The following is a 26089-nucleotide window of genomic DNA, read 5'->3' on the forward strand; positions in this document are numbered from 1 at the left end:
AGAATTAAATCTAGCCAAGAATGTCAAGGGCAGCAAGAAGAGCTTCCATAGATGTCAGTGATAAAAAGACTAGGGAAAATGTGTGCCCTCTCCGGAAGGAAATGGGAGACCTGGTTGCCCAGGATGTGAAGAAGGCTGAGGTACTCAACAACAGTTTTGCCTCAGTCTTGACCAGGAAGTGCTCCAGCCATACTGCCCCAGTTGCAGAAGGCAAAGGCAGGGACTGGGAGAGTGAGAACTGCCCACTGTGGGAGATGATCAGGTCTAAGACCATCTAAGGAACCTGAAGGCGCACAAGTCCACGGGACCTGATGAAATGTCTCCGCAGGAGCCGAGGGGAGCTGGTGGATGAAGTAGCTAAGTCGCTGTCCATCATATTTGAGAAGTTGTGGCAGTCTGGTGAAGTTCTCGCTGCCTGGAAAAGGGGAAACAACCCCCATTTTTAAAAAGGGAAAAAAGGAAGAGCTGGGGAATTACAGGCCAGCCAGTCTCTTCTCTGTGCCTGGCAAGACCATGGAGCAGGTCCTTCTGGAGACTATGCTAAGGCAAATTGAAAATAAGGAGGTGATTGGTGACAGCCAACGTGGTGTCACTAAGGGCAAGTTGTGCCTGACAAACCTGGTGGCCTTCTATGACATGATTACGGCGTTGGTGGATAAGGAAAGAGCAACTGACATCATCTACCTGGACTTGTGCAAAGCATTTGACAGTCCCAAACAACATCTTTGTCTAAATTAGAGAGAGATGGATTTGACAGGTGGACTACTTGGTAGATAAGGAATTGGCTGGATGGTTGCACTCGGATTGTTGCAGTCAACTACTTGACGTCCAAGTGGAGACCAGTGACTAGTAGCTTTTCTCAGAGGTCAGTACTGGGACTGGTGCATCTTTGTTGGCAACATGGACAGTGGGATTGAGTGTACCCTTAGCAGGTTTGCTGGCGACAGTAAGCTCTCTGGTGTGGTTGACATGCTGGAGGGAAAGGATGCCATCCAAAGGGACCTTGACAGGCTTGAGAGGTAGGCCTTTGCGAACATCATGAAGTTCAACAAGGCCAAGTGCAAGGTCCTGCACGTGGGTCAGGACAATCCCAAGCACAAATAGAGGCTGGGCAAAGAATGGATTGGGAGAAGCCCTGAGGAGAAGGACTTGGGGTGCTGGTGGATGAGAAGCTCAGCATGACCTGGCAGTGTGCGTTTACAGCCCAGAAAGCCAACGGGATCCTGGGCTGCATGGAAAGAAGCATGGCCAGCAGGTCGAGGGAGGTGATTGTCCCTCTGTGCTCTGCTCTCCTGACCCCCACATGGAGACTGTGTGCAGCTCTGGGGCCCCCAGCGTAAGAGGGACATGGACCTTTTGGAGCAAGTGCAGAGGAGGGCCGTGAAGATGACCAGAGGGCTGGAGCACCTCTCCTCTGAAGTCAGGCTGAGAGAGTTGGGGTTGCTGAGGCTGGAGGAGAGAAGGCTCCGGGGAGACCTTGCAGCAGCCTTCTAGTACCTAAAGGGGGGGCCTGTAGGAAAGCTGGAGAGGGACTTTTTGCAAGGGCTTGTTGTGATAGGACGAGGGGGAATGGCTTTAAACTGGAAGAGGGTAGATTTAATTTGGCTATTGGGAAGAAATTGTTTACTGTGAGGGTGGTGAGGCCCTGGAACAGGTTGCCCGGAGAAGTTGTGGATGCCCCATCCCTGGCAATGTTGAAGGCCAGGTTGGATGGGGCTTGGAGCAACCTGGTCTAGTGAAGGGTGTCCATGCCCATGTCGAAGGGTTTTGGAACTAGATGATTGTTAAGAAGGTCCCTTCCAACCCAAACCATTCTATGATTCTGTGATACAGTCCGTGATACAGTCCCAGGAGACATCTCAAGCAATAGGTGGGTTTAATGTGGTTCTTGCTTTCAGCCGTATGAGGAAAGATGTCTTGGATACAAAACTCTGGTCTAGATTGTGAGAGCAGACAAATTTTAGAGTGCTCTCTTAGCCTGATTCACTTTCAAGGAGAGATGTAGTTAATCCTCCAGCCTGTCACAAAGATTGATGCGATTATCTAATTACCTGGCAACTGGTTTGGGGCCACCCACATTTCTTGCTTCACTGTATTTTAGTCATCAGCAGCACTGCAAGCTGCAATAAATCTTTGTATGGGAAAGCCTTACGGTGGCAAAGGCTTATGCAAGAATTAACCTTACATTTGCATGTGTTGTGGAAATACATTTTATTCATTGACGCGCAATGACTAGCACAGTTAGCACTGTACAGCCTGACCATCAACAGGAACTCCTCGGCAGCCTACCCAGTTATAAAGGACTTGGGTCTGTAGTGTGACTGACACCAGGCAGCAACCCACAATGTCACATTTAACATTCGTTGCCCTTCCACACTGCCTAGACTTTCCAGTCCCTTGTATGCTGGATTTGTCCGCTCTGACAATGCCACTTGTATTGTAGTTCCTTGTGAGTGTTTGATGTAGGAATGTCACAGTAGCTAACACCAAATGTGAAGACTTGTGATGCCACTTAAGATAGTGTGGTGGTTTGACCCTGGCTGAATGCCAGATGCCCACCAAAGCCACTCTATCACCCAACCGGACAGAGGAGAAGAAATAAAATGTAAGGCTTGTGGGCCAAGATAAGGACAAGGGAGATCACTCAGCAATTACCATCACAGGCAAAATAGACTCAACTTGGGGAAATTAGTTTAATCTATTTCCATTCAAATCAGAAACAAACCCCTTCCCCCTGCCTCTGCCTTCTTCCCGGGCTTAACTTAATTCCCAGTTTCCTCTCCCCCTGAGTGGTGCAGGGGAACAGGGAATGGGTTTCAGTCAGTTTGTCAGACATTATTTCTGCCGCTTCTTCCTCCTTGCACTCTTTCCCTGCTCCAGAGTGGGATCCCTCCCATGGGAGATATTTCTTCATGAATTTCTCCAATGTGAGTCCTTCCCACAGGCCTCAGTCCTTCACAATCTGCTCTGGAGTGGGTCCCGTCCACAGGGTGCAGTCCTTCAGGAACAGATTGCTGCAGGGTGGGTCCCCAGCAGGTCACAAGTCCGGCCAGCAAACTGCTCCACCTGGGCTTCTCACGGATCACAGCTGCCTTTGGGCATCCACCTGCTTTGGTGTGGGGCCCTCCCTGGGCTGCAGGTGGAGATCTGCTGCACCTCCACCGTTAACCTCCATGGGCCGCGGGGGACAGCCTGCCTCACCATGGTCTCCACCACGGGCTGCAGGGGAATCTGCTCCGCTGCCTGGAGCACCTCCTCCCCCTCCTTCCTCACTGACCTTGGTGTCTGCAGAGTTGTCCTCCCATAGTCTCACTCCTCTCTTCTGCTGGTGCAGATTTTTTTCTTTTCCTTCCCCTTCTTAACATGCTGTCACAGAGGCGCTACCACTGTCACTGATGGGCTCGGCCTTGGCCAGCAGCGGTTATGTCTTGGGGCTGGCTGGCATTGGCTCTACTGGACATGGGGGAAGCTTCTGGCATCTTCTCACAGAAGCCATCCCTGTAGCCCTGCCACTACCAAGACCTTGCCATGCAAACGACCCTTGCAGGCTGCAAGCTGTAAGGCAGAGCTATGACTGACTTGGATTACCCAACTGTCTACCTGCTGGGTCCCACTAGGTATTGTGAAAGCTGTCGTTTACAAAATACATGCAGTATGTATTACTGGTTTAACTTTCTAGGTGAAGAATTTTTCAAGTGAATAAGTTATGGATTTTTTTTTTTGCAGTTATGATGATTTATAAAATCATTGATATCAGGACTTGTTTAAATACAGGTTTGAACCATGTTAATATTTTGCAATTTAGAGGGAGCCTTCAAATGTGGATGTAGTTTGCCTGGTACAGAATGCTGCCATGGATAGAAATGTAATCATTCTACAGTAATACTCTAGAAATATTTGAACACTGTTATAAAGATAATGTGTATGCTACGTGAGAAGCACTTAGGAGGTGTAGCAGCAATATTTAATGGTTCTTTGACATGAACTGAGCAGACTACCTCTTTGAAGTAAATCTTATTTTCATACCTCTCTTCTAAAATCTGCTTACAGTTTCTGTGACTTCTTAACTAGCAATTATTTATTAGAATAGATTGTAACTTATTTTTTCATTTATCAAAACAAGTAGCCTGACTTTGATTGCAAAAGGTCTGACTTTAAATTAAACTGGGTTTAGATCCATTTGTGATTTTCTTAAAGAAGTAATTGATTAGGTGGAAGTCTCAGCCTGTTCCTTAAAATGAATGAAGCACTGCCTTCAAGCTCTTAGGCTGATGATTTCAGAGGTGGAAAAGGACATCTTAGAAAAGTAAACCAAACTGAATGGTTTGAGAGCCTCTGTCAGAGTTAATCCAAATGTCTGTCATCTTCTACATGCAGTGTGGAAGATATCAAAGCTGCTTTTAGCAAAGCCTGTGGCTGTAGTTTAAGGAAGACCTTACCTCTGCCAGAGAATTGACACTGCAGCTTGGTAGAAATCTTGGTTCAGTTGTTTGATTTCATGTCAGGAAGACATTCAGTCTCGTACCAAAATATGTGCTAAATTTATTAGCTCACATAGTTTGGACACAGCTAGTTAATCATAGTAGTTCTTTTTATGGACAGTCTTAAATGAATCACAGTGTAAACAGGGTAACTTTAATGCTCAAATGCCAATTTTGATTCAGTTTTCTGAATAGTGTGTCACAAGGAGTTAAGTGAAGTACTTGAGTTTGGTTATATCCAGAGTTGCTAAATGTCTGACAAAACAGTATCGATGGGAGTTTCGAGGCGATCTGAAAGCAGCTTTCTCCAGAGCGTGCTTGTGGGTTGTTTTTTTTTTTATTATTAAACTAAACTTGGAAATTGCTAAAGCTGTTAAAACGTAATCTCATTGATACACAGCTCTTTCCCTTTCTTATTGCATGTCTGACATTGCGCTCATAATTTATTTGGTGTTTGAAGCATGAAATACAGTTTTGATCAGTGAAGTTTGCTGAGATTGTTTACTGGCTGACTAGGGACTGACGCGAGTTTTATCTTGAGGAAACAAAGCATGATTTGTATTTTAAATCTGATTGCTTTGAAACCTGAAATTACTGACACACCATGTAGAACACAAACTGTACACTGATATAGATGAAACAGCTAAAATGTCATTCAGTTCCTCAGACCATCTGTAGTGCAGTCTAAAGGCACATGAATGTTCGCTTGCTAATTGTGTACTGCTGTTGATATGACTGATGAAAGTCAGATTAACAGTATGCCCAGGGCAGGCTTGATGCATGTGTGCTTACTGGGTCCTAAATGAGTTGGATGTATTGTTAGGAGTTGCCAGAGTTTGTGCTCACGCTACAGATGATGTGAAGCTGGTCTAGTAAGATGGAGCCAGCTTTGGTTGGTATATCTGTCAAATCTGAGGAAGTTCATTGAAGAATTCACAAACTGCGAGGGGACTGTGATGTCTTTTGACATCTCTGTGCTTCCTCATTCTGGTCTGCCTGTTGTGACAGTCTTGGGGTCCTCTGTACCAAAGGAATCTTGGCTGCTGGTTTGTCTCATCATATTGCACAAGTCCTTCAGGAAAAAAAGAATCTCATATGTTCTGGCATTTATTTCCAGAATCTTATGCTTCCTGTATTTAAAAATAAGAGTACTGTCTGAAAATCTGTATTTTTCCTCTACCTGTCTTTTATGAAGGTTTTTCAGTGGAGCAGTTCCACTCTCATCCTGAATGAGAGGAACAGACTTTGAACTTTCAATATACATCTGCTCCCCAAAGTATCCACTTCTCCCAGGAATTTTATTTGTTTTGTATAAATACTAATAAGATAGGTATTTGTTTACCTTCTAGTTATTATGCAGACCAGTTGCTAAATATTTGTGATGCATTGGATGTCCTCTATTTAACTTGCTTCTTTTGAAAGCTTTTCCAAGAAACCTACCCTCTGTTTTAGCTTCCAGTGCTTTGACAGTATTTGGTTGATTTGTGGTGCTAAACAGAGAACCACCTCTCCCCCTCTGCAGGGCTGCTGCTATCATCAACGTGTTATTTGCATGTTGATGGCATTTAGGTACTTGCTAAGCTCATATGTTATGCTGCTTGTTCCAGATAAATAGCTGTGCCTCACTTAAAATAGGTGAATCCAGAAACACTCTGTTGTGGTTTAACTCTATCCAGTAGCGAAGTACCACGCAGCCACTCACCCACACACCCCTGTACCCCTCAGAGGGATGCAGAGGAGGATTGGGAAGGAGTACAAAACTTGAGGACTGAGATAAGAACAATTTCATAATTTAAATAAACAATAATAGCAACAATTATAGTGAAAAGGAGGGAGAAGGGGAGGGGGAGAGGAATGAAATCCAAAGGGAAGGGAGAAAAGAAAGAAACAAGTGATGCACAATACAGTTGCTCACCACCTACTGACCGATGCCCAGCCAGTCCCTGGGCAGTGATCAGCAGGCTCAGCTAACTCTCTCCAGTTTATATACTGAGCATGACATCCTATGGTATGGAATATCCCTTTGGCCAGTTCGGGTCAGCTGTCCTGGCTATGTCCCCTCCCAGTTTCTGGTGCCCCTCCAGCCCTCTTGCTGGCAGAGCCTGAGACATTGAAAGTCCTTGACTTAGGATGGACATCACCCAGCAACAACTAAAACCATCAGTGTGTTATCAACGTTGTTCTTATGCCAAATCCAAAACCACAGCGCTGTACTCGCTACTAAGAGGAAAATTAACTCTATCCCAGACTGAAACCAGGATGCTTGCCAGAAAGTTCCAGTAATTCCTGGCTCTTTGTGGATATATCTTTTTAAGGCAACATGTAATTTCCTTGAAGCACGCAATTACACAGGTCAACAGGCCAAAACAGTTGCATCTAAAGTCTTTGGACATTTAAAAACATTTCTGAATTTTAGCTTGCTTGGTCAGTTTGCTTTTTAACAAGACCTGGTCATTGAAGAACATGTAGATTGATACATTAATGTTTTGTCTTAATTTGGGAAAAAATATATAGGCTTTTGTTACCCTAGAGAAACCACTTGAAGTCCATGCTCATCTAATGCTTTTCTCTAATTTATCATTGCTAGCCTAGTTTGTTCTTTCTTATTTATGTTACCTGTCTTGTGTGATTTCCTGTTCTGTCCCAATATGTGTTAAAACAGTAGTAATTCTTGGCATATAACTTTGAAGTCTGCATGTAAATTGGGGAGATGAGCTTTCAGTCTGTGCTTTTGTCTATGGAAGAGAGGGTGTTGGTGGCTACTGGTTGTGTTCTGAATGTTTAGTTAGTAAGAGGTGCATGGGTTTAGTTATTAGGACCATATGTTCTGATAGACTGTCTGAACAGTAGTTATTCATAATTAGCTATGTAGAAGAGGTGGCAGGCTGAAGATACAGGGTATGGATATAATTGAGAATATGTTTAGAGTATACTGAGTAGGTAATGTCACAGGTTAGTAATTGAAAGAGTTTACACTAACAGAAAATTAGCATTGAAATTGTGAGCTAATGATCTTGATTCATCCAGCTTGAGATATGCTAAAGGCACACATGTCCCTCACCCTGTTCTGTTCTTAAAATAAGGTCAGTGAAACATGGGAGGTTATAGCTGGCTATAGTTCAGTTCAGGAAGAACTGAAATAGCCAATGACTTTTTGCCACTGTCAAGAACTTCAGGTTTTTCTCCTGTAGACTACTAAGTAAGGAACCTTTTTTTCTTTTTTTTTTTTTTTCTTCCTTTCTTTTTTTTTTTAATTTCTGCTGTTTAGGGCAAGCTTTTATAATATACATTCTATTAAGACGCTTCCTTTTTTCCCTTCTCAATTTAGAATGACTTCTCCCATAGTGACTGCATGTCAAGTAATGAGGCCAGTTTGCTAGAACGAACCACAGCACCTCATGATGGACTACCAGTGGCTTCCCATAGACCTCAGCGAGAAGGTAGGTTGTCTGAGGTTTCTTCTGACGAACACTTTAAGGTTTTTTTGAACACTAAACTCTGCCTGAAGTTGCAGAAATCTTACATCTGTCTTGCTCTTCATTTGAATGAGAAGCTGCAGTGATTGGTAAGTATAATAGCTTCTCTGCTGCCTACTTGGTCTTTTCTTTATTATAACAATTTGTCATTCTTGTTAGTTGCTAAATACTAGTGACTGCATGCATGAAAATTGATTGCAAATGGAATTCCTCCTGGAAAAAAAAGGTGGGATTTTGAAGAAAACAAGGAAATTTAATGCGGTTGTGTTAATGGTGTGTAGATTTGTTTTAAACAAAACTAATCATGAAGATACTGTGAAACAGTCAATAGCTTTTGCTGCTTGATTCAGTTGTATTTGATTAGTCCTAAAAACAAAGAAAAAATTAGGAGGTTTTATAGAAGTGGTTGTTCGGAGAAGTGAGAGGGTTTCCGTAGGAGTCAGTCGTCTTTTGGCTCTGTTGGGGAGAATGAGAACAAGGCTTCAGAGCGTAAAGAGAAGTCTTCTGTGCAATTGCCAGCACAGTTTCCTCTCTTTGAAGAAATGAACATTATTGAAAACAGATTTATTCCTACCCTTTTTTCTCCCAATAAGATTAGCAAATCACTTGTCTACTCAAAATTTGTCTACACTATCCTGCAGATAGTGAAGAGCTGGCAATCTGGGAAAACTATTGCTATTCCTTTTGTCCTCATAAATGTTCTTTTTGTCTCTACTGTGGAGATTTAATTACACTTTGAAGGCATGCAATTTGAGAGGTTTAATTCCTTGCAAAAAAACCACAGAGAAACATCATGGCAGATTATAGACAACAAACCTGTTTCAAATCCTTTTACAGAGTTCAAAGTGTTCATATTCACAAATTAGAAACACAAAAAGGAGACTGTCTTTAGCAACGCTCTTGAATTAAGTAACAAGCACAGAAAAGTTGAATAATTGAATCTAGGGAAGAGCTTAAATATTTCTCAGCATTTGTATTATCATAGTTAGAAACTACAGTGAAGGATCAGAATAATTTTGTTGTATTTGCTGTATAGGTATGTGATAGAGAATCCCTGCTACAGGAATCTTCTTACTGGGTTAGAAATAGCACTGGTAATAGAACATGGGTTTTATTCTCAGCTGTGACAAATATGATTTTTAGGAATCTTGACTTATGCTTACAGTAGAAGCAGTGTCATGTGTGCATGCCTGACTTAATCATCCTGAATGCATGTGTTGTGTCCAAAATAGATGTAGAGATGTAACACACCTCATTGGGTTGTATATTCAAACATTTCTTCTCGGTCTAGCCATTTAGAATGTTTAAAAAGTAATTGTGGAAACTGAATTTTAAAGTGATCTGTTGAAACTGTGGAACTGAAGCTATGCAGCAAGCAACAACACTGTAATTACTTAGTGTATCACTTACTACACTGAAGCATGCAACATTAACAAAAAGAAGTTAAGGGAGCTGAAGGTAGTACATTGTGTAATAAAATTTCTTTATACTTGAGGGCAAATATATTTAGCATTGAGAACATTCAATAGTTTAAAACAAACATAATCCCATTAGAAAAGAAGTTTGTCTGTGAATGTTAATAGTGTTAGTTTCTGTAATTATGTATGCTAAATATATGCATGTAGTGAAATGCAATTTAAACCACTATTCTCAGTTCCAGTCATGGGAATCAACTTTTTAATTAACTTGAGAGTATTAACTCAGCTGATGGTATAAATTTTAACATTGGCTGTTAAGAAACTTTACTGCACCAAAACTTATGCCATAGTACTTTTTCTAACAGTGTTTTTATCTATACCGGACCAGCAAAAATTAAGGACACTGAACATTTGGCTTTTCATGGTATATTGATAGATTTTATTGTCTGGTCCTTAGCTCATCTCAGATTTCTTTGCTTTGTAATAATTAATCCTTGTTAACTGATAAAAATTAATTTAATTAATTGATTGTCTAGTGCTCCAACTCCCAGGTAAAGGGTCACAACCAGTGTACACCAACACACTTAGTGTCTGTCAGTCTTTCTACTAAAAGAACTGGAAGCAGTATCACTAGGTTTATATGCTGGTTTATTATTTCTTTAAGGAAATTGCCAATACTTTAATTGTCTAAGAGAACTAAAAGTTCTCTTAGAAATGGCATATGTGAGGGGGACGATACTTTAGTTGTAACTTTAACAAAATTCATTGAAGACTTTTAAGTTAGATGAAATGATAATGAGCTAATCTCCAAGGTTGTGGTCAGGCCAGGGAAATACTTTTTAGAGAGCAAGGATCCACCTGCCCCCTGCAGTTTCTTACAGCAAAGTAGCATCTGAGAAAGAGGGGTTTAGTGAGTCAGTAAATGGCATACAGTCATTCTCAGAATGGCTAGGTAAATAGATACATTTTCAAACTGCAATTTTGGCATGGACAATAAGGTGTTTTTCTTTCAGCTGTACACATTGAGAAGATAACCCTGAAAGGAGTACCAAGAAAAAGGGCTGACAAACATTTGGAGTACACATTCAAAGTAAGCAAATAACCTCCAGAATATTAAAGCAGTTGTCTTCATGATATCTGTGTATTGTAGATACATGCAGCTTGTTTCAAATACCTGCTCAGAAGGCAGTTTTGAATTACATTAAGGTCTTCAGAGATATTCTTGGAATTATCCTACAGTTCTTTTGGATTCTGTGTGCAGATCAACTTTTTTATGTAATTGTGGGCATAAAGTGGGAAGTTGTAAAACACCAGCCATAGCTGGGTCTGTGACATCACTTCAGGAAACTTGGCTTTTGCTAGTTTGGGGAAAGCATTACAAAGAATTCTAAAACTAATTGATATTTGCTCAAATGGCATAGGAGTGCGGTTCTTGTGTCTACAGCCATATATATGGCTTGGATTCATATGGTTATCTTGGAACTCTTTCACCAACTTTTACCATTAAGAGGATGGCTCCTGTGGTATTTGACAAAACTGGGCATTTGTTTGTTTTGGGGTTTGTTTGTTAAGGTAAAAACAAACAGGCTAAAAATGTCAACAGACTTGAAGGCCTACCTAGTATAGTTCTTATGTATTATAATAGCCAGAGGCAACATACAAAACAATTATGTGAGTGAATTTTAAACAGCTTCTTACTACTTCGGAAAAGAAGCTTTCATTATTGAGCTCTGGTATTAAAGGCTGTAGGTGTTAAATAATAGCTGCTAAGGCCATTGGTGGTGATGTTCTAATTGAATCACAGGAGTGATTTCCTTAGCAAGGACTGACTAACATTATGAGTCATTTGGCTAGTAGATGTAAGTCTGGTAGTATACCAGGTTTGAACATAGAGTTAAATTTTATCTTTTTTTCCCCAAACGAAAGAAACTTTTAGATCAAACGTTATAATTGGCCATTTGATATGGGTCATGGGAGCTCTCTGAAGAGGCATTAAAAAAATGGCATTTTGAGACATGGATAATTGATGTGTTGATCCCAGAGTTCGATATCATATTCTTTAAATGGATATGAATTACAGAGTTATTTCTTTTCTGGTATTACTAGGAGTTTAAAATTAGAGTTAAATTGACATGTATACTATTTCTGTTTTTGAAGTAAAGTAGTGGCAACAGATACCTTGTTGTTGTTCATGTCTGAAGGTGAAATTTGCAAATTTCTGCACTCTTCTTATGCTGAGGACAGTAGTGTGCAATGTAGCCTTCGAAGTCTTCAAGGTTAACTTGCCCAAGTATTTCAACCTTGTCATAGATCTTTTGTCTGAGTAGTCTGAACCAAGTACTAGGTAAAATACAAAAGTTTATACAGAATGTCCATATGGATTATTAATATTTAAAGTCACAAAACTATTTTGAAAATTCATCGTGTAGACAGATTTGACAGTGGTTTTGAATTTCTTTGTTAAAGGGGGAATGTGGAGATATTCTGGGAAGTATTTGAGTAAGCTTGAAACTCCTCCACCTCAGTTCTTTTAGGAAAGAGTTTCCTCATCTGTGCAGGTATATACTGTGATCCTCACTGCAGATCATTTTGTGCTTGCTCAGACACTGCTTTTTTTAAGGTTTAAACAGCAGTTACAGTCATGGCTTCCCAACTGAGAGCACTAAGAGTAGCTGGCATTTCTGGGAACTAAGCTGAAGGCAGTTGGTGTTTGATGTTATTCTGTCAGCCCTTGGGAGTAAATGAATGTTTATAATTACCATGTCCACTCCCATTACACAGAATCTTCCCATGCATGCAATGGGAACCTTAAGCTCAGAAGTGGTCTTAGAGCCAGGCAGCACTCATCTAACCAAGCTTACTTATTTTCTTCTCAAAATATGCATGTGAAGGTGCTGGTTTACTACTTGCATGTTGTGTCAGAAAAATAAACTACTGAAATTTTATACAAGCATATACCAAGATGCTGTCTGATTCTTCTTTAGTACTTGCAGTACTTTTTATGAATTGTATTGTGCAACAGCAACTATATGACCATGTAAGATTCAAGCCTGAGGCAGATAGTTTTTTTTTTATAGGTAATGTAAACAGATACTTCTCTTTTTTATTTTGACTCCCAATAATGTCAGTGAATGCTCAGTCCAGTATATCTGACCTACATCGTTTTCTCTGGTACCTGGGGGTTGCAGTTAGTGATGTCTGATGCAATTCCTGTAATTACAAAGCCTTCTGCTTGGCTTCTTTCTGAGTCAGGAAGCCAGTAACCTTCAGGAACTTCACTGCATTCACCTGAATTTCTTCATACTTCTTTTAGCCACAAGTAACATGAAGGTGGTCTTAAAATATACACTCAACATTAGTGTATGTCTTTGAAAAAGTACACCATTGTCTCTGTTTTGCCTGGTATTTAATTGTCTGCAAGTGTTAACTCTTATACTGAGATGGTCAGATTCATGGAAATGTTAAGGTCAGCTAACTGGTGTGAAATCTGGAAAAAAGAATCCTTCCTCATTCTCTTTTCCTTTCTTACTAGGTAAACTGGTCCGATCTTTCAGTAACATGTGTAACAAAAACACACCAGGAGCTTCAGGAATTCCTGCTAAAAGTATGTATTGAAATAGAAGAGTAGTGTTTACACATCAGGTTTATAACGCCAAAAGTAGTCTAGGACAGTTGTGATATCTGGGATTTAATTACAGAAGCTAAAGTATGCTACCAGATTTTTGTACTTCACAATTGTATTAATCTTTTAAATCACGTATATTGTGATGGAGCAGCTTGACAGATGAAGAAGCTCAACAGAATGTTTGGGGAGTTTCCCAGGAGGAATAATTTTGTCTCATCTGAAATTGCTGTTATAATTTTAATTGAACTACCATAAAACTACCAGATGAGTTTTTAGTATTCCTCATAGAGTTAATGTAGGTACAAGCACTGATAAATGACCTTAGAGTATTGTTTGTTGTTTTTAATTAATGAGGCAGAGCCATGAGCATAACAGTTCTCAATTTTACTGTTGTATTCTTCAGTAGAACAAAGGCAGGCATATTCACTATCACAAGGAGTTAAAATTGAGGAAAATCTAGCAACTACCTGTGCGTGTTTAAAAAAAGTGAATGTTCTCTAAGTTGTTCTCCCCTCTGCCCCAAGCAGGGAATGCATTTGTGTGCGTAGGCCACACATAGACCCCATGAGTGTGATGACCTCGAATTGTGTGTTTCGTTGCCAGTGTCTTAATATTTTGGGTTCCACCTATTCTGGGAAATTCTGTATTTAAACTCCTCACTGTTCAGGGGATTAATGAAAAAGCTGTTTTGAGCATAATTTGATGGCATCTGGTGTTCTTAACCATAGTGTTAATTGCAAGTGGAAAGCCAGTTACTGTACAAAGGTCTTGTTCACTCTTTCAATGCTCAGCATTATATGCTTTCCAGCATTGTAGAAATGAAGCAGTGAGTATTCACTGTTGCTTTAATCTAGTTGGAATATCTAGTCCCAAGAGTTCCCAGACCTTGGTTTGTGAGGATTTGAATTATGGATGGCATGTGTGGTTGCAGATGGGGTGTCCCACAACATAGGGTACATGCATCTGCTCCTGAGGAGAACCTTAAAAGCAGGGCTGTCATACAGGATCCCATGCAGCTCTGGTATGAGTGACCAGCTGCATGCCTCCTGTTCTCCTGCCTGTAAAGCAAAGACAAACACCAGATTCTGAAGTGGACTCTCTAATACCTACTTGCTGCCAGCAAGAGGAGAAGCCAGGAAAACAGGATCCAAAATATAGAGCCGTCCAGTTTGACTGATGGCAGCTTTTCAGATGTGGAATGTTCCATGTCCTGGCTTGACTGCTCCAGCAAAGTCTAGATATATAGAAGATGGGAAGGACAGCCACAGGCTGTTCTGTCAAGAACATGCACAGCTGAGTTTGTTTTGGTTCAGTAGCCTTAAGTAGAAAAGAGAGAATTGTTGAATCAAGCAGGATAAAACTTATACAAAACACTGTAGAAGTAAGAATGCTGTTCAGTTCATATGCGCTTGCAATTTAGCCAGTCTGCATGGCATTGTTAACTAGTACGCTCTATTTCCTAGCAACAGAAAGACAGGAAAGAAGGCTCAAAATATTTGTTAGGGTTGATAGGAGTAAGATAACTGTAAAAATTGTTTCAGAATAGAAGCATCAATGGGAAAAACTAAGGTAGTAAATGGAATAACTTTGATAATTCATATTTAAAGAGCACCTTCTCTTGGGTCATAAGCATAAAAAGTTCCTTGCGTGTAGGAAATTACCCCTAATAAGCTTGTAAGTAACAAGGCTGTCTCATTACCTGAAGTTAAGAACTTAAAAAAGTTCTGGTTGTTTCCAGAGACAAATTTAAATACAAAACACCACGACAGGAGGTTTGCTTATCGCCATGCTTCTGCAGTAGCTTTTTGGTACCTTTTGGTTAATACTATTTCTTAAGTCAGAGTTCCTCAACAGCGTATATAAAAGCCAAAAAGGTCGGTTAAGAGCAGCTGCCTTAAGCACTTCTTTCTGTTTTTTAGAACTAATACAGTTTAGGTGCTATAACACTGTACTAATCTGATACTAACAGCACCTGTCTGTCTGGATTCCAGAAGTTCCCTTTATCTGTGTTACCAAGCAATTATCTATAGTGTCTCTTTATTAGTAGCACTTCATTCAGTGAAAGGATTACTTAATGTTTTGCTGTTATGCTGCTAGCAGGATGAAATATCCAGCTGGCACTCTGGATTGTGTGTATTCCAGATATGCAAGAGGAAGATACTGTTCTAGTGTAAATTACTTAGTGCCGTTGATTTTAACTGATGGCAGGTGTTAACCAGATTAGCAACACAGGAAAAAAAAACAGTTTGCTATGGCAGTTTACCTTGAATTGCCCCAGAATTGAAAACTTTGTTGTTGTTATTAATATAAATTAACAAGTTTAATCAACTTTAATGTACTTAAGTACATTACTTTGGAAGGTTTAAATGTGAAAAATCTTTGTTCTAGGGAATATTTTTCATTTAAAATAGACATGCTCTTCAGTAGCAAGAATTTTGCCTTCTGAACTATGACATCAGAAGGCCTCACTTCGTAATACTGGCACTGGAAGCAGTTACAATGACTTTTCATAAGAGGTTTCAGTGTTGATGGCAGCTGGAGAGTGGCTTGCTGCTATTGATTAATCTCAGTATTGCCCACGAAAGTGTAGTGTATTATATAACTCCTTTCTACCCATTTCTTTGAAATAATTTAATGTAGCTAAGTTATGATAGTAAGTACAGTGCATTCAGTCCTCCCTGGTAATTTTTTAATGTTACTTTCCAACCTACTTTCTGTGTGTGAAAGATTTAAAGAAACAAATCAAAAGAGGCAGTAAATTACTATGGAAGGGAAGATGGTATTGGTAATTTCTGAATGTAGTTCTCTCAAATAGAGCTTTAAATTGTCTTAGACGTGGATTTGATGTCAGGATTTACAGCAAAGTGTTTCTCTAGCAAAACTAAATTATGATGATTTGTTGTACCTTTGGTCTGTAAATTACCTTACTCAAACTGGAACAATAGACTTTCTTGTTGATACCAAAAGGTATAAAGACTAATGGTGAACGAATACGGTCTTTAAAGTGTCGGCTACTCATTTTTCACATTAATCTTTTTCTCAGCTCCCGAAGGAACTGTCTTCTGAAGCATTTGACAAGACTATTTTAAGAGCACTAAATCAGGGTTTTCAGAAGAGGGAAGAACGAAGGCATGCTGATCTTGAGCCCATAATCAGGTAAATATTGTAGCAAATCCATCACCTGAAAAGTGATTTAAATCAAACTAGTTGGCTTTTAGGGACAGTGGAAATTCTGCTGCCTAAAAGCAATTTGTGAATGGGCAGGCAGTGAAAACAGATACTCTTGACACTTTTTTTCCTTTAAATTGAGACTTTTATTAAACTGTAATGAGTTACTTCTTCGGAAGTAATCTGAAAATATTTGTCCTGAGCAGCAGTATATAGCAATGATTGGCACTTCTGCAAGGGTCTTACCTCCGTTATACAAGATTACATTTAGAAATACTAGAAACAGTAACTCAGAGCACACATGTTCTAATTTTATGACAGGATAGAGTGAGATAACAGATTTGGAAAGAATAAACAGTGATAGTGAAACGTATATAAAATTAAATGTAGCTCACACATTTGTAAGAAAATGGCCCTTACCTCATAACCTACTATTTAGTGATGAGAGTGCTTGCTGGTATGTGGGATGTGTTGGTTAAATTCTGTAACTCAGAACAGCAATATGAATTTGTATGTGCCTCTTTCTTTTTTTTCTTTTTTTTTTTTTTCCCCCTACAGATTCCTTGTTACATTTGTTCTTTTCTGTCAGGGTTGTTCAGCCTTGTTCAAAACAAATTATTCGTCAGATTAGGCAGTATCTCAAGTTAGGGTACTTGTTGAAGAATCAGGCACCACTTTTTGAGCTCCTGCTCAGAACGTACTATGGGTCCAAGCATATCAGGTCTTTGAGTTTTGTCTTAATAGCTTAGTTAAAGAAGATACAGAGCTGCTGGTGCCTCAGCCTTTTCCTTCCCAATTCCCTTTTCTTCTGATAATATTGTCTGTCTTTATTGGCTTGATTGTCAAGCCAAAACCTAAATCTGTGCAAACAATTTTGGCTAATAAACATTCTGGTTTCAAATTAACAAACTTGTTAAATAGAGGTTGACTGAAGAGAATGTACTACGGTAATACAGAAAGGTTGTGAAGCCTCACTGCACAATAATTAGAAACCAAGAGACTGAGGATAACCTTGGAACATATCCAACCGTGTCATAGTATGGCTCTATAACTACAATTTGCAAGTTACGTTTTGATTATACTAGAGTGCTACATGAATAATCTCATGATAATAGCATTACTGTGTACAAATTTAATTTTCTTAAGAGTGTTGGTTTAGCATAAATATATACTTATTTGGAGGTCCTAAGTATGCGCCCAGTTCCCAAAAATTGCTCTCCCTTGCCCCACCTCCAAAAAAATAGAGCTGGATAGTGTTTCCTGGCAAGCAATAACTGAAAACTTGTTCTGGCATGTAAAAGCCATTCATTCTTGACCTATTTTCTTACCTGAAGCTAGTAGAATTTGTCACAGACCCCTTAAGAACAGACTCAGACCAGTGCAGAGCAATGTGGAGAATCCCACTCTTTGTGCTCTTAGAGATAATTATGAAACTCAAATGCTGACATTATAGGTGAATTAAACTTTGTGTTTAACCAAATAAGTGTGTTTGAGGAAGAGCTGTATTGTATTGGAAAACTAAATGTGTTCTCAAAAAACCCCAGCTTTTTATGAAGTCCAGTGCTTTTTGACTCAGTCCAAACTCTGATAAATTGTTGCAGGTGGCTAAAATGTTTGAATTGGGATGGCTTAAAAGCACATGTCTTTTACATTAAAAAAAATTCATCATACCAATTTCCTGTACAGGCTGTTACACTGGCACTGAACAGCAAAGCTCAGAGTTTGGACTTCTTAAGAACTGACCGCTTTGCTTTTGAATGTACTGTAGTAGATTTTTGTCTTCTTTCTATGGAATATTACTTACAGTTTTACGAATTCTCACTTAAATTTCAGGCAGCTATTTTCAAATACATCACAAGCTTTTCTGCAGAATCAGAGAGTATACAACTTCTTCCAATCAATTTCATCAGAATCTTTGCACACTCACAGTAAGAAATATTCTGTTTTATGTAACAGTCTATAAAAAGCTATTCTTTCTGTTGTGTCTAATTACAGTTTTGTAATTATGTATTCATGTTACATTGTATTCTACTGGTCATGTTTGAACTTCCTGCCAATGAATAGTTGCTTCAGCAGATATTCTGAGATGCAGATGCTTTTGACAGTGGGAACGGGCTATGTAGCATCAGCTTGTGTTTGGTTTTTTTCTTTCTTTACCTCTGCACCATCATACTATTAAAATAGGTAATTATGAATTGAGTAGGTGCAACAGTTTGGGACTTTTTCCTTTTAAAAAAATCTTAAACTTTTGAACAAGAAGCTTGAGCTGACCCAAAAAATCACATCTGTCTTTTATTTGGTTTCTTTTATAGATGAACCATTTGTCTCAATACTTAAACTAAGATTCATTTTGGATACATAGTACATAAATGATGGGATAGCCCTAATTTCACAACATACAGAATCTTGTTCAGAGCATTTGAATTGCAGAGATTCCTTGGTGGTCCTCTTACCTACTTGTGCATTAGAAATTGTTTGTGCGACCGAAGCTTAACTTCTCTCTATGGATGCCTTAGGATGTGATCTTCGTTTCTGTTGAATCTTTTCTTCTTTCAGTACATGTTATAGTTAAGGCACTGACTGTGAGGCCACTGCCTTCAGAAGTTGCAGAAGATCTTTGTAAGGAGTTGAATAAATTAAAGAGTTTTCGAACAGACTACTCATAGGAGCTTGGAAGAAAACAGAGGAATGATGGCTGACTTTAATTTGAGATGATATATGTGATCTGTAACAAATGTATTCTTTGCATGATGAGATAGGGCATTGTGATTAGGATAGAAGTTGTAGGTAATTTTGTGACTTTTTTTTTTTTTTAAGTAACACTTGGGACATTCTTACATGGCAGTTTCATGAAAATGTTTAGTTAATGGTGTCCTGGATGGTTGTGAAACTGGCTGGAATTTACTGCTGTGAAAATTCTGACAACTCGTGTTGTATTGAAAGGTTGCATGTGTCTGTACATTACATCTAGGTGAGAAAGACTTGGAAGTGCATTGTTGTACACGATGATAATTTGAAATGGTCTGAAAAAGAACCAGTGCCGGGTTCCATCACAACAGACTTGACTGGGTTAGTGCAGGGCAGAAATTACCTGCAGGGTAGGTAGATCAGAATGGTAAAATGGACAAATGTCACTTCTGCAGGAAGTCTTACAGATTATAATGTGATCATAAATGGGAGATAACTTTAATAATAGTAAGTAAATAATTGGGTACGTGAAAGTTCAACAGGATTTGTCAGATCTAAACTGCATGATAGATAGGATAAGGAACTTGAATTGTTTGGCAGAGAGGAGGAAAGACTCCAATGGAAGATGACTTAAGTCTTCAAATACCAGAGAGTCATGATGTAAACAGGGTGATCTGATGGACAAGATAAAAAGGACTGGGCTTAACTTATGAGGATGACTAGGACCAGGGGCAGACAAGAATCCGGTGATTACCAGACAAGTCCAAAGCAGCGAGGCAGGTCTGAGGTCAAGGCAGAAAAACAAGTCAGTAGGTTGCAGTTAAGAACAACATCAACAAGGGACATGGTCAGTCACAAGCATAGCTGCAGTGCACCCGGGCGAGGGCCTGAGCTCTCAACCCAAAGGATGGGGACACCCTGGATGAGGCCACTGCCAGTTCTTTTCCCAGGAGTCTCACCCAAAATTAAAGAATGGCACTGTATCGGATTGAATCTTGAGCACAGGCAGGTGAAGCCCTTGGGAGGACAGGGGAAGAGGTTGCAAAGCCCATTGGTGTGGTTCAGGATCCTGACATTGAGTTAGATATTAGAAGTTTCATGAAGACAGTGCAATAAATTTAAGCATAGTTGGTTTTCTTTTGAGAAGGGGGACTGGGTGGCTTGTCTGGGGTAGCTCACAATCACATTTCCCATGATGCAGGATAACAGAAGCTGTACTAAGACAGAAGTACTCACCCTGCTCATGGCCAAAGTCACCACAATTAAGTGGCTCATGATTTTTTGGGGTTTTTTTATTGATGGCCTCTGTGTTTTTCTAGGTTTCCTGTTTGTGATTCCTGGAATCCTGCTAATACTTGCAAGTTAGCCCATGGTGGCGTATTTCAAATGTGGTGATAGTGTTGGGGGAGGGGGAGGAAGTGTATCTTTAAGAAAAAAAATCTCATCGTAGTTCTCAAATCAGATGTGCAGAATTAATTGGCAGACAAAGCATTTGTGGCTTAAATTGGTCTTCAGTTGCTATTTAGATTTGGGGATAAAGGTAATATCTCTTCACAGAAATAGAAAAATACTCTTTCTAAAGAATATGGTTTTAGTAAAACTTGTGTGGAAATAAATTCTGTGTTCAGTGAAGGGTCTTTATACCTTAAATAATACTTGGGATCTCACACTGAATAATATATTCAGTGAGCATAATTATGCCACCATGGTTCCATTAAGGAGGAAATCAATGACACTTCTCCAGGTTGGAGTAGACTTCTGATTCCAGCAGGCTGTATTACAGCATGGTCTCTGGGGACTTAGTATCTTCAAAACAGACAACATTCAGAAGGATCTTCCTATCAAAGTTTCAAGCTCCTAAGCAGCAGCTCTCAGATGCTTTTACCTGCACTAACTTGGAACTTTTTGAGAGGGAAAGAGTAGACTCACAGAGTTAGATTCATTTCCAAACTTAAGTCTTTTTTCAGAGCAGGGCAGTGCTATTTTTGCAACAAAACTGTAAATATTATTGCCACTTCTTTTTACATCCTGTCTGGCATAAAGAAGCAAAAATTGTGCATGGAGACTGTTAGATGCACTAGAAGACTTCAGCCCAAATTAGGTCTCTTTCAGCAGGTGAATGATTTGATAATGGAGGAGTGTAACTTGTTGCAGAAGAATTCTAGTAACAGTTGTTGATCTCCTCGCGTTTCCTGCTGTAACACAAAAAGATTATTAAAAAAAATTTGAAAGGCAGGATAATAGGAGTATTTCTAATACTATCATCACAATCCGAACCTTTTAAAATGGCACCATAGCTTTAAAATTGTTTTGCACACTCCTTTCTTCAAAATAAAAGTATCTCCATAGAGCCTTTGCTCTTGGAGATGGCCTGCTTTGAAGAAGATGATGTTCAAATTACTGCCACGGGCAAACCAGTAAGTTCAGTCTTCCATTTCCCCAGCTTCCAGTTTAGTGCAAGCATTCAGGAACTGTCTAGTTGTTCAAGATCTATAAAGTTACTACGTGAACTTTATTCTCTGCAGGTAACTTACAACCCTCTTTGAAGACGGTTAAGGCACCAGAACACTTCAAGGAGGACAGTTCAGAAGCTTCAAGTCAGGAGGAAGGTAGTTGTGTACTCAAAGGTGGTTCTTCTCTGAGAAATTTTACCACACTCAGTTCTGGAAATCATACAGTTGACTGATTTCTTCATTGGTACAAAGTTGAGAGATGTGGATGAAATCTGCTATGTAAATGAAGAGTTTTTGGTATACTTCCAGCAGTTTCCTTAGGAGGTTGCTATATAATTCAAGGAGTGGGAGTGTTCGTAGACAGCTCGGAGGCAGAAGTTCACAGCTGTGTTGAGCAACCAGGAAGATACATTCTACAGTTTACTTAAGCCAAGATTGTTTGTACCTTTTCATGTCTTTACGTATTCTTCAGTTACCAGGGTTCAAAGTTGAGTACACTATTTCAAGAGTGGCAGACAGTTTTGTATTTAATGTGCCGAATTTGTCTAGCTTTTAGTTTTACACAGAAAGGATGTTCAGGTTTCCCTCTTATTCTTAACCTAGGCTGCTTTTGTACTCTGGACTGTTTGTAAGGACTGTTTGGGACTGCAGTGAGTATTGATTACAGTCTGAAAGCTGGTGTTTTCCAAATACCTCAAAAACAGTTCACATGAGGAAGCAGCGGCCCAGTGGCTGGTCAGTAATTTCATTCTGAAAGGAGTGGCAAGCTAGTTTTGCGTTCTTTTCAGTAGCGAGCAAGTATAAGGTATGTGGAAAGGATGAGAAATGGGACTAATAGGTGAACATGGACCACTGAACACTTAGACTGACACCACTGTTAACCCCGTTACACATCAATAACTAATAAGAAGCTTGCAGTTGATCTTATATGCAATCAGTTATCCACATATGCAGTTCAGACAGCTTTTCATTTTTTAAAAAAATCATTACTATATTCTTCTTTAGAGTTCAGAACACACCAGGTAAATTTACAGTATATTTGGAAATTGCCCAAATAGCATTTTGTATACTGTCCTCAAAAATAAAAAAAGAAGGCATTCTGAATGCATTTGTATTATTTTAGTGAAATGCTATCAGAAGTTTAAAAATTGTGATTTTTTTTTTTAAGTTTGTTTTTTCAAATCATAATTTGGACTTATGTGTAGCATTGAGGAGTTCAGGCAAAAAGGTAGCTACCAGGAAGGCCTGGTAGTTCATCAACAGGTAGAATTAAGAAAAGTTGCTGCTGTTAAAATTTAATGGGTGCCTCAAAGAAGAGTTGGCTGTGTCTCCGAAGTTCTTGTTTCTTGTTTGAGGCAGTGTCGCTTTTTGTCATGTGTAATTTGTAAAGCTTTACTTGCGTAGTGAATTTTGAGGTTCAGAATATAATACTTCTGTCTAAGACTTGTCTTCATTCACGATTTGGAATGTGTGACGTAGTTCTGAGATGGATTTTAACAGTTCAGAAAAAATTACAAAATTCTGTATTTCTCTGACTGAATGCTTTCTTCTCTCCATCCTTTCACACTGGGTGATACTCAGTCATGCATTTAGTCCTTAGGATTAAATACAGAGGTGAGCAAACATAAACAGTTGTTATAGTTGCTATTTTTCTGTTTCATTCTTTTATGAAATGGAAGGTAAAGAGTCTTGATTACACTGTGTACAAACTGATCTGTCTTCTATGCAACAGTTACTTTCAGCACTGTAAATTAACCCTAGCGTATTTAACTATTTAACAGGCATGTCTTCTACTAAGTGTTGGGTAGTGATGGGAAGATGAATTTGTTGAACTGATCTAAAAGAGGAAATAGGAATTGCTGTTGAAATTATGCTTTGTTTAATTTTTTTCCAGATGTAATGCAACACACAGCAGTTCACAAGAAACATAATGGAAAAAGTCCTGTTGCCAAGTAGGTACTAGAATGTAATGTGACCACACTGCATTTCTGAACTTCATTTTTCTAGTGCTTTGAGAGTATGAGTTTCCTTCTGGATTAAAGGTTGTTAGTAGGGGTTTTGTTTGATTGTGGTGGGGTGCTCTTGTTGTATTTTGTGTTGTTTCAGAGGCATTATTAACTTAATCTGTATTAAGAAAATATTTCACATTATCATATTTATAAGTCTTTTTTCCTGAATTTTGTAAGTCTTCTCTGCTTGGGTAGATATTTTGATTTGTGTTTATAAGCCAAGTAACATAAATTTGTATTACATGTATTTTTCCCATGTGCATGCGTACACTAAAAATTTGCAGTGCTGTTGATTTTAAGATTTTCTTTAGTGGCTTCAAGGATGACCTCGTAGGAGAAGGTAGTCCGTTCTTCCCCTTGCTTAGTAGCAAAAGCATGTAAACCTTGCTGGTTTATGTCCATTGTACATTAAGGTAGTTTATTGAAGTTGAGAGGTTGGCCCCTGTGAACTTCAGAAAGTTCAACAAGGCCAAGTGCAAGGTCCTGCACGTGGGTCAGGGCAATCCCAAGCAAAAATACAGGCTGGGCAAAGAATGGATTGGGAGAAGCCCTGAGGAGAAGGACTTGGGGTGCTGGTGGATGAGAAGCTCAGCATGACCTGGCAGTGTGCGTTTACAGCCCAGAAAGCCAACGGGATCCTGGGCTGCATGGAAAGAAGCATGGCCAGCAGGTCGAGGGAGGTGATTGTCCCTCTGTGCTCTGCTCTCCTGACCCCCACATGGAGACTGTGTGCAGCTCTGGGGCCCCCAGCATAAGAGGGACATGGACCTTTTGGAGCAAGTGCAGAGGAGGGCCGTGAAGATGACCAGAGGGCTGGAGCACCTCTCCTCTGAAGTCAGGCTGAGAGAGTTGGGGTTGCTGAGGCTGGAGGAGAGAAGGCTCCGGGGAGACCTTGTAGCAGCCTTCTAGTACCTAAAGGGGGGACCTGTAGGAAAGCTGGAGAGGGACTTTTTACAAGGGCTTGTTGTGATAGGACGAGGGGGAATGGCTTTAAACTGGAAGAGGGTAGATTTAAATTGGCTATTGGGAAGAAATTGTTTACTGTGAGGGTGGTGAGGCCCTGGAACAGGTTGCCCGGAGAAGTTGTGGATACCCCATCCCTGGCAATGTTGAAGGCCAGGTTGGATGGGGCTTGGAGCAACCTGGTCTAGTGAAGGGTGTCCATGCCCATGTCGAAGGGTTTTGGAACTAGATGATTGTTAAGAAGGTCCCTTCCAACCCAAACCATTCTATGATTCTATATATGCTTTCAGATATGAAGTAGATAATGTGAATTTATCTATTAACATATTTTGACCAGAAACTTTAGATATGTTTGCACATAGTTGTGCAATACTTCAACTATATTAAGAGAAAAAATGGATGCAAAATTTATTGTGGTTTACAGTTTTGTTCTCTGTTGTTTTATCTGTAGAATGTATTTATCTTGGGGGGGGAAAATTACCTGGAATTACAATAATTAGAATATAAACATAGCACAAAAGTGTTGATGATGGTTCACAGATCTTTTACAGAAAAGATTCCTGCGAAATTACCGGTTGGACAACTTAGTGATTTGTTTTATAACCCTCCTACTTACTTTCAGCTTGCATTTCTTCAAGAGGAGAATGTCATCTTAACAAAATCTCCGATTATACTAGTGGATATATAACCTACTATGAATTCATAAGAGTGGCAGCCAAACTTACTAGCGTATAGTTACATCATTTTCTTATTCAAAGTATAATAAAGTACACTAAAACTGACAGTAGGAGGGCATGGGTTTGTACAGTATATGAAAAGTGTATAGGTCTGTGTGCCCTGCTGACTCTGTCAGAACTCTGACTGTTTTTTCAGCAGTCTTTGTTGACCAGTGCCCTCAGACCTAGTTAAATATTGCTTCTGACCAGCTGCTAAGAGAAGCTTCAGTGGAAAGAATTATAAAGTCCAAAGTAAATGCCAAGTGCAACTCCCCTTTCCCAGCACTACTCAAAACTAGCAATCCTGAATGTAAAAATATAAAGCAAGACACCTATTTTGAAATTCAAACAAACACAACTGCAGTATGATCTGTAAGTAGCATGCTTTCCTTTTCTTAAATATGGTGAATTCTGAAATAAGGATTACAAAGTAATTCCAGGTTTGATTTTCATGATGAGGAAGAAGAAAGGTGAATTCGGAATACATTTCTATCTGGAAAATTTCCCCATGTCTAGTGTGAAAAAGCAAACAAAAAGACTGTTTGAAATATCGATGGAACCTCTTCTCTCAAGTACTGTTTCCTACAAATTCTGTGCTGAATTTTGCCTCAAATTAAAGTAGGCGAATGAGAAAGGAACTTCAGTTATGTTCAGATCATTAGTATAACTTTAGAGCACAATAACTCCTGTAATTACATTTTTTAAATCTCTTGAGAATTTGTAGAGCTTTCTGAAAGCAAAATACTGCAGTTTCCCAACGTGATGCAAAAAATGTGCGTGTTGGTGAGAAAGCCTGCAAGTTTGTTCGCAGTGGCATAACTTTTGTTTTTTCCTTTCAGCAGCACTAGCAGTGCAAAATGTTCTTCACTGGATAGCCTTAACATACAGCACTCTGAGCAAAATGGGGTAATGGACTGGAGAAGAAAAAGCTGTATTGTCCAGCAGCTCCCAGAGCACTGTACAAACCTACTTGACCAGGTGCGTTGCTGGATTTTCTTTACAGTAGTATTCTGAGGCACTTCAGAAGGCTGTCCACTACACATGATTAAATTTAGGTTTAAAAGATGAAGAGCCCTGCTAAAATTGTACAAA

The 26089-nt window shown here is 39.5% G+C and overlaps 1 protein-coding gene across 4 annotated transcripts in view; it reads left to right on the top strand.

Annotated features, from left to right (window-relative positions):
• ZCCHC2 (zinc finger CCHC-type containing 2) overlaps positions 1-26089 on the top strand; it is a 57151-nt gene that overhangs the window by 20552 nt on the left and 10510 nt on the right. Inside the window, exons 2-9 of one of the 4 annotated variants that reach the window (XM_080377804.1) lie at positions 7810-7921; positions 10389-10465; positions 12908-12979; positions 16044-16156; positions 18002-18096; positions 21382-21465; positions 23204-23261; positions 25837-25975. In XM_080377804.1, coding sequence (XP_080233930.1) covers positions 7810-7921; positions 10389-10465; positions 12908-12979; positions 16044-16156; positions 18002-18096; positions 21382-21465; positions 23204-23261; positions 25837-25975 — 750 coding nt within the window. The remainder of the gene's footprint in view (positions 1-7809; positions 7922-10388; positions 10466-12907; positions 12980-16043; positions 16157-18001; positions 18097-21381; positions 21466-23203; positions 23262-25836; positions 25976-26089) is intronic. The other 3 variants (XM_080377805.1, XM_080377806.1, XM_080377807.1) reach the window with 3 other exon arrangements.

Source organism: Falco punctatus (assembly GCF_963210335.1).
Source record: "Falco punctatus genome assembly, chromosome: 3".
NCBI classification, from domain to species: domain Eukaryota; kingdom Metazoa; phylum Chordata; class Aves; order Falconiformes; family Falconidae; genus Falco; species Falco punctatus.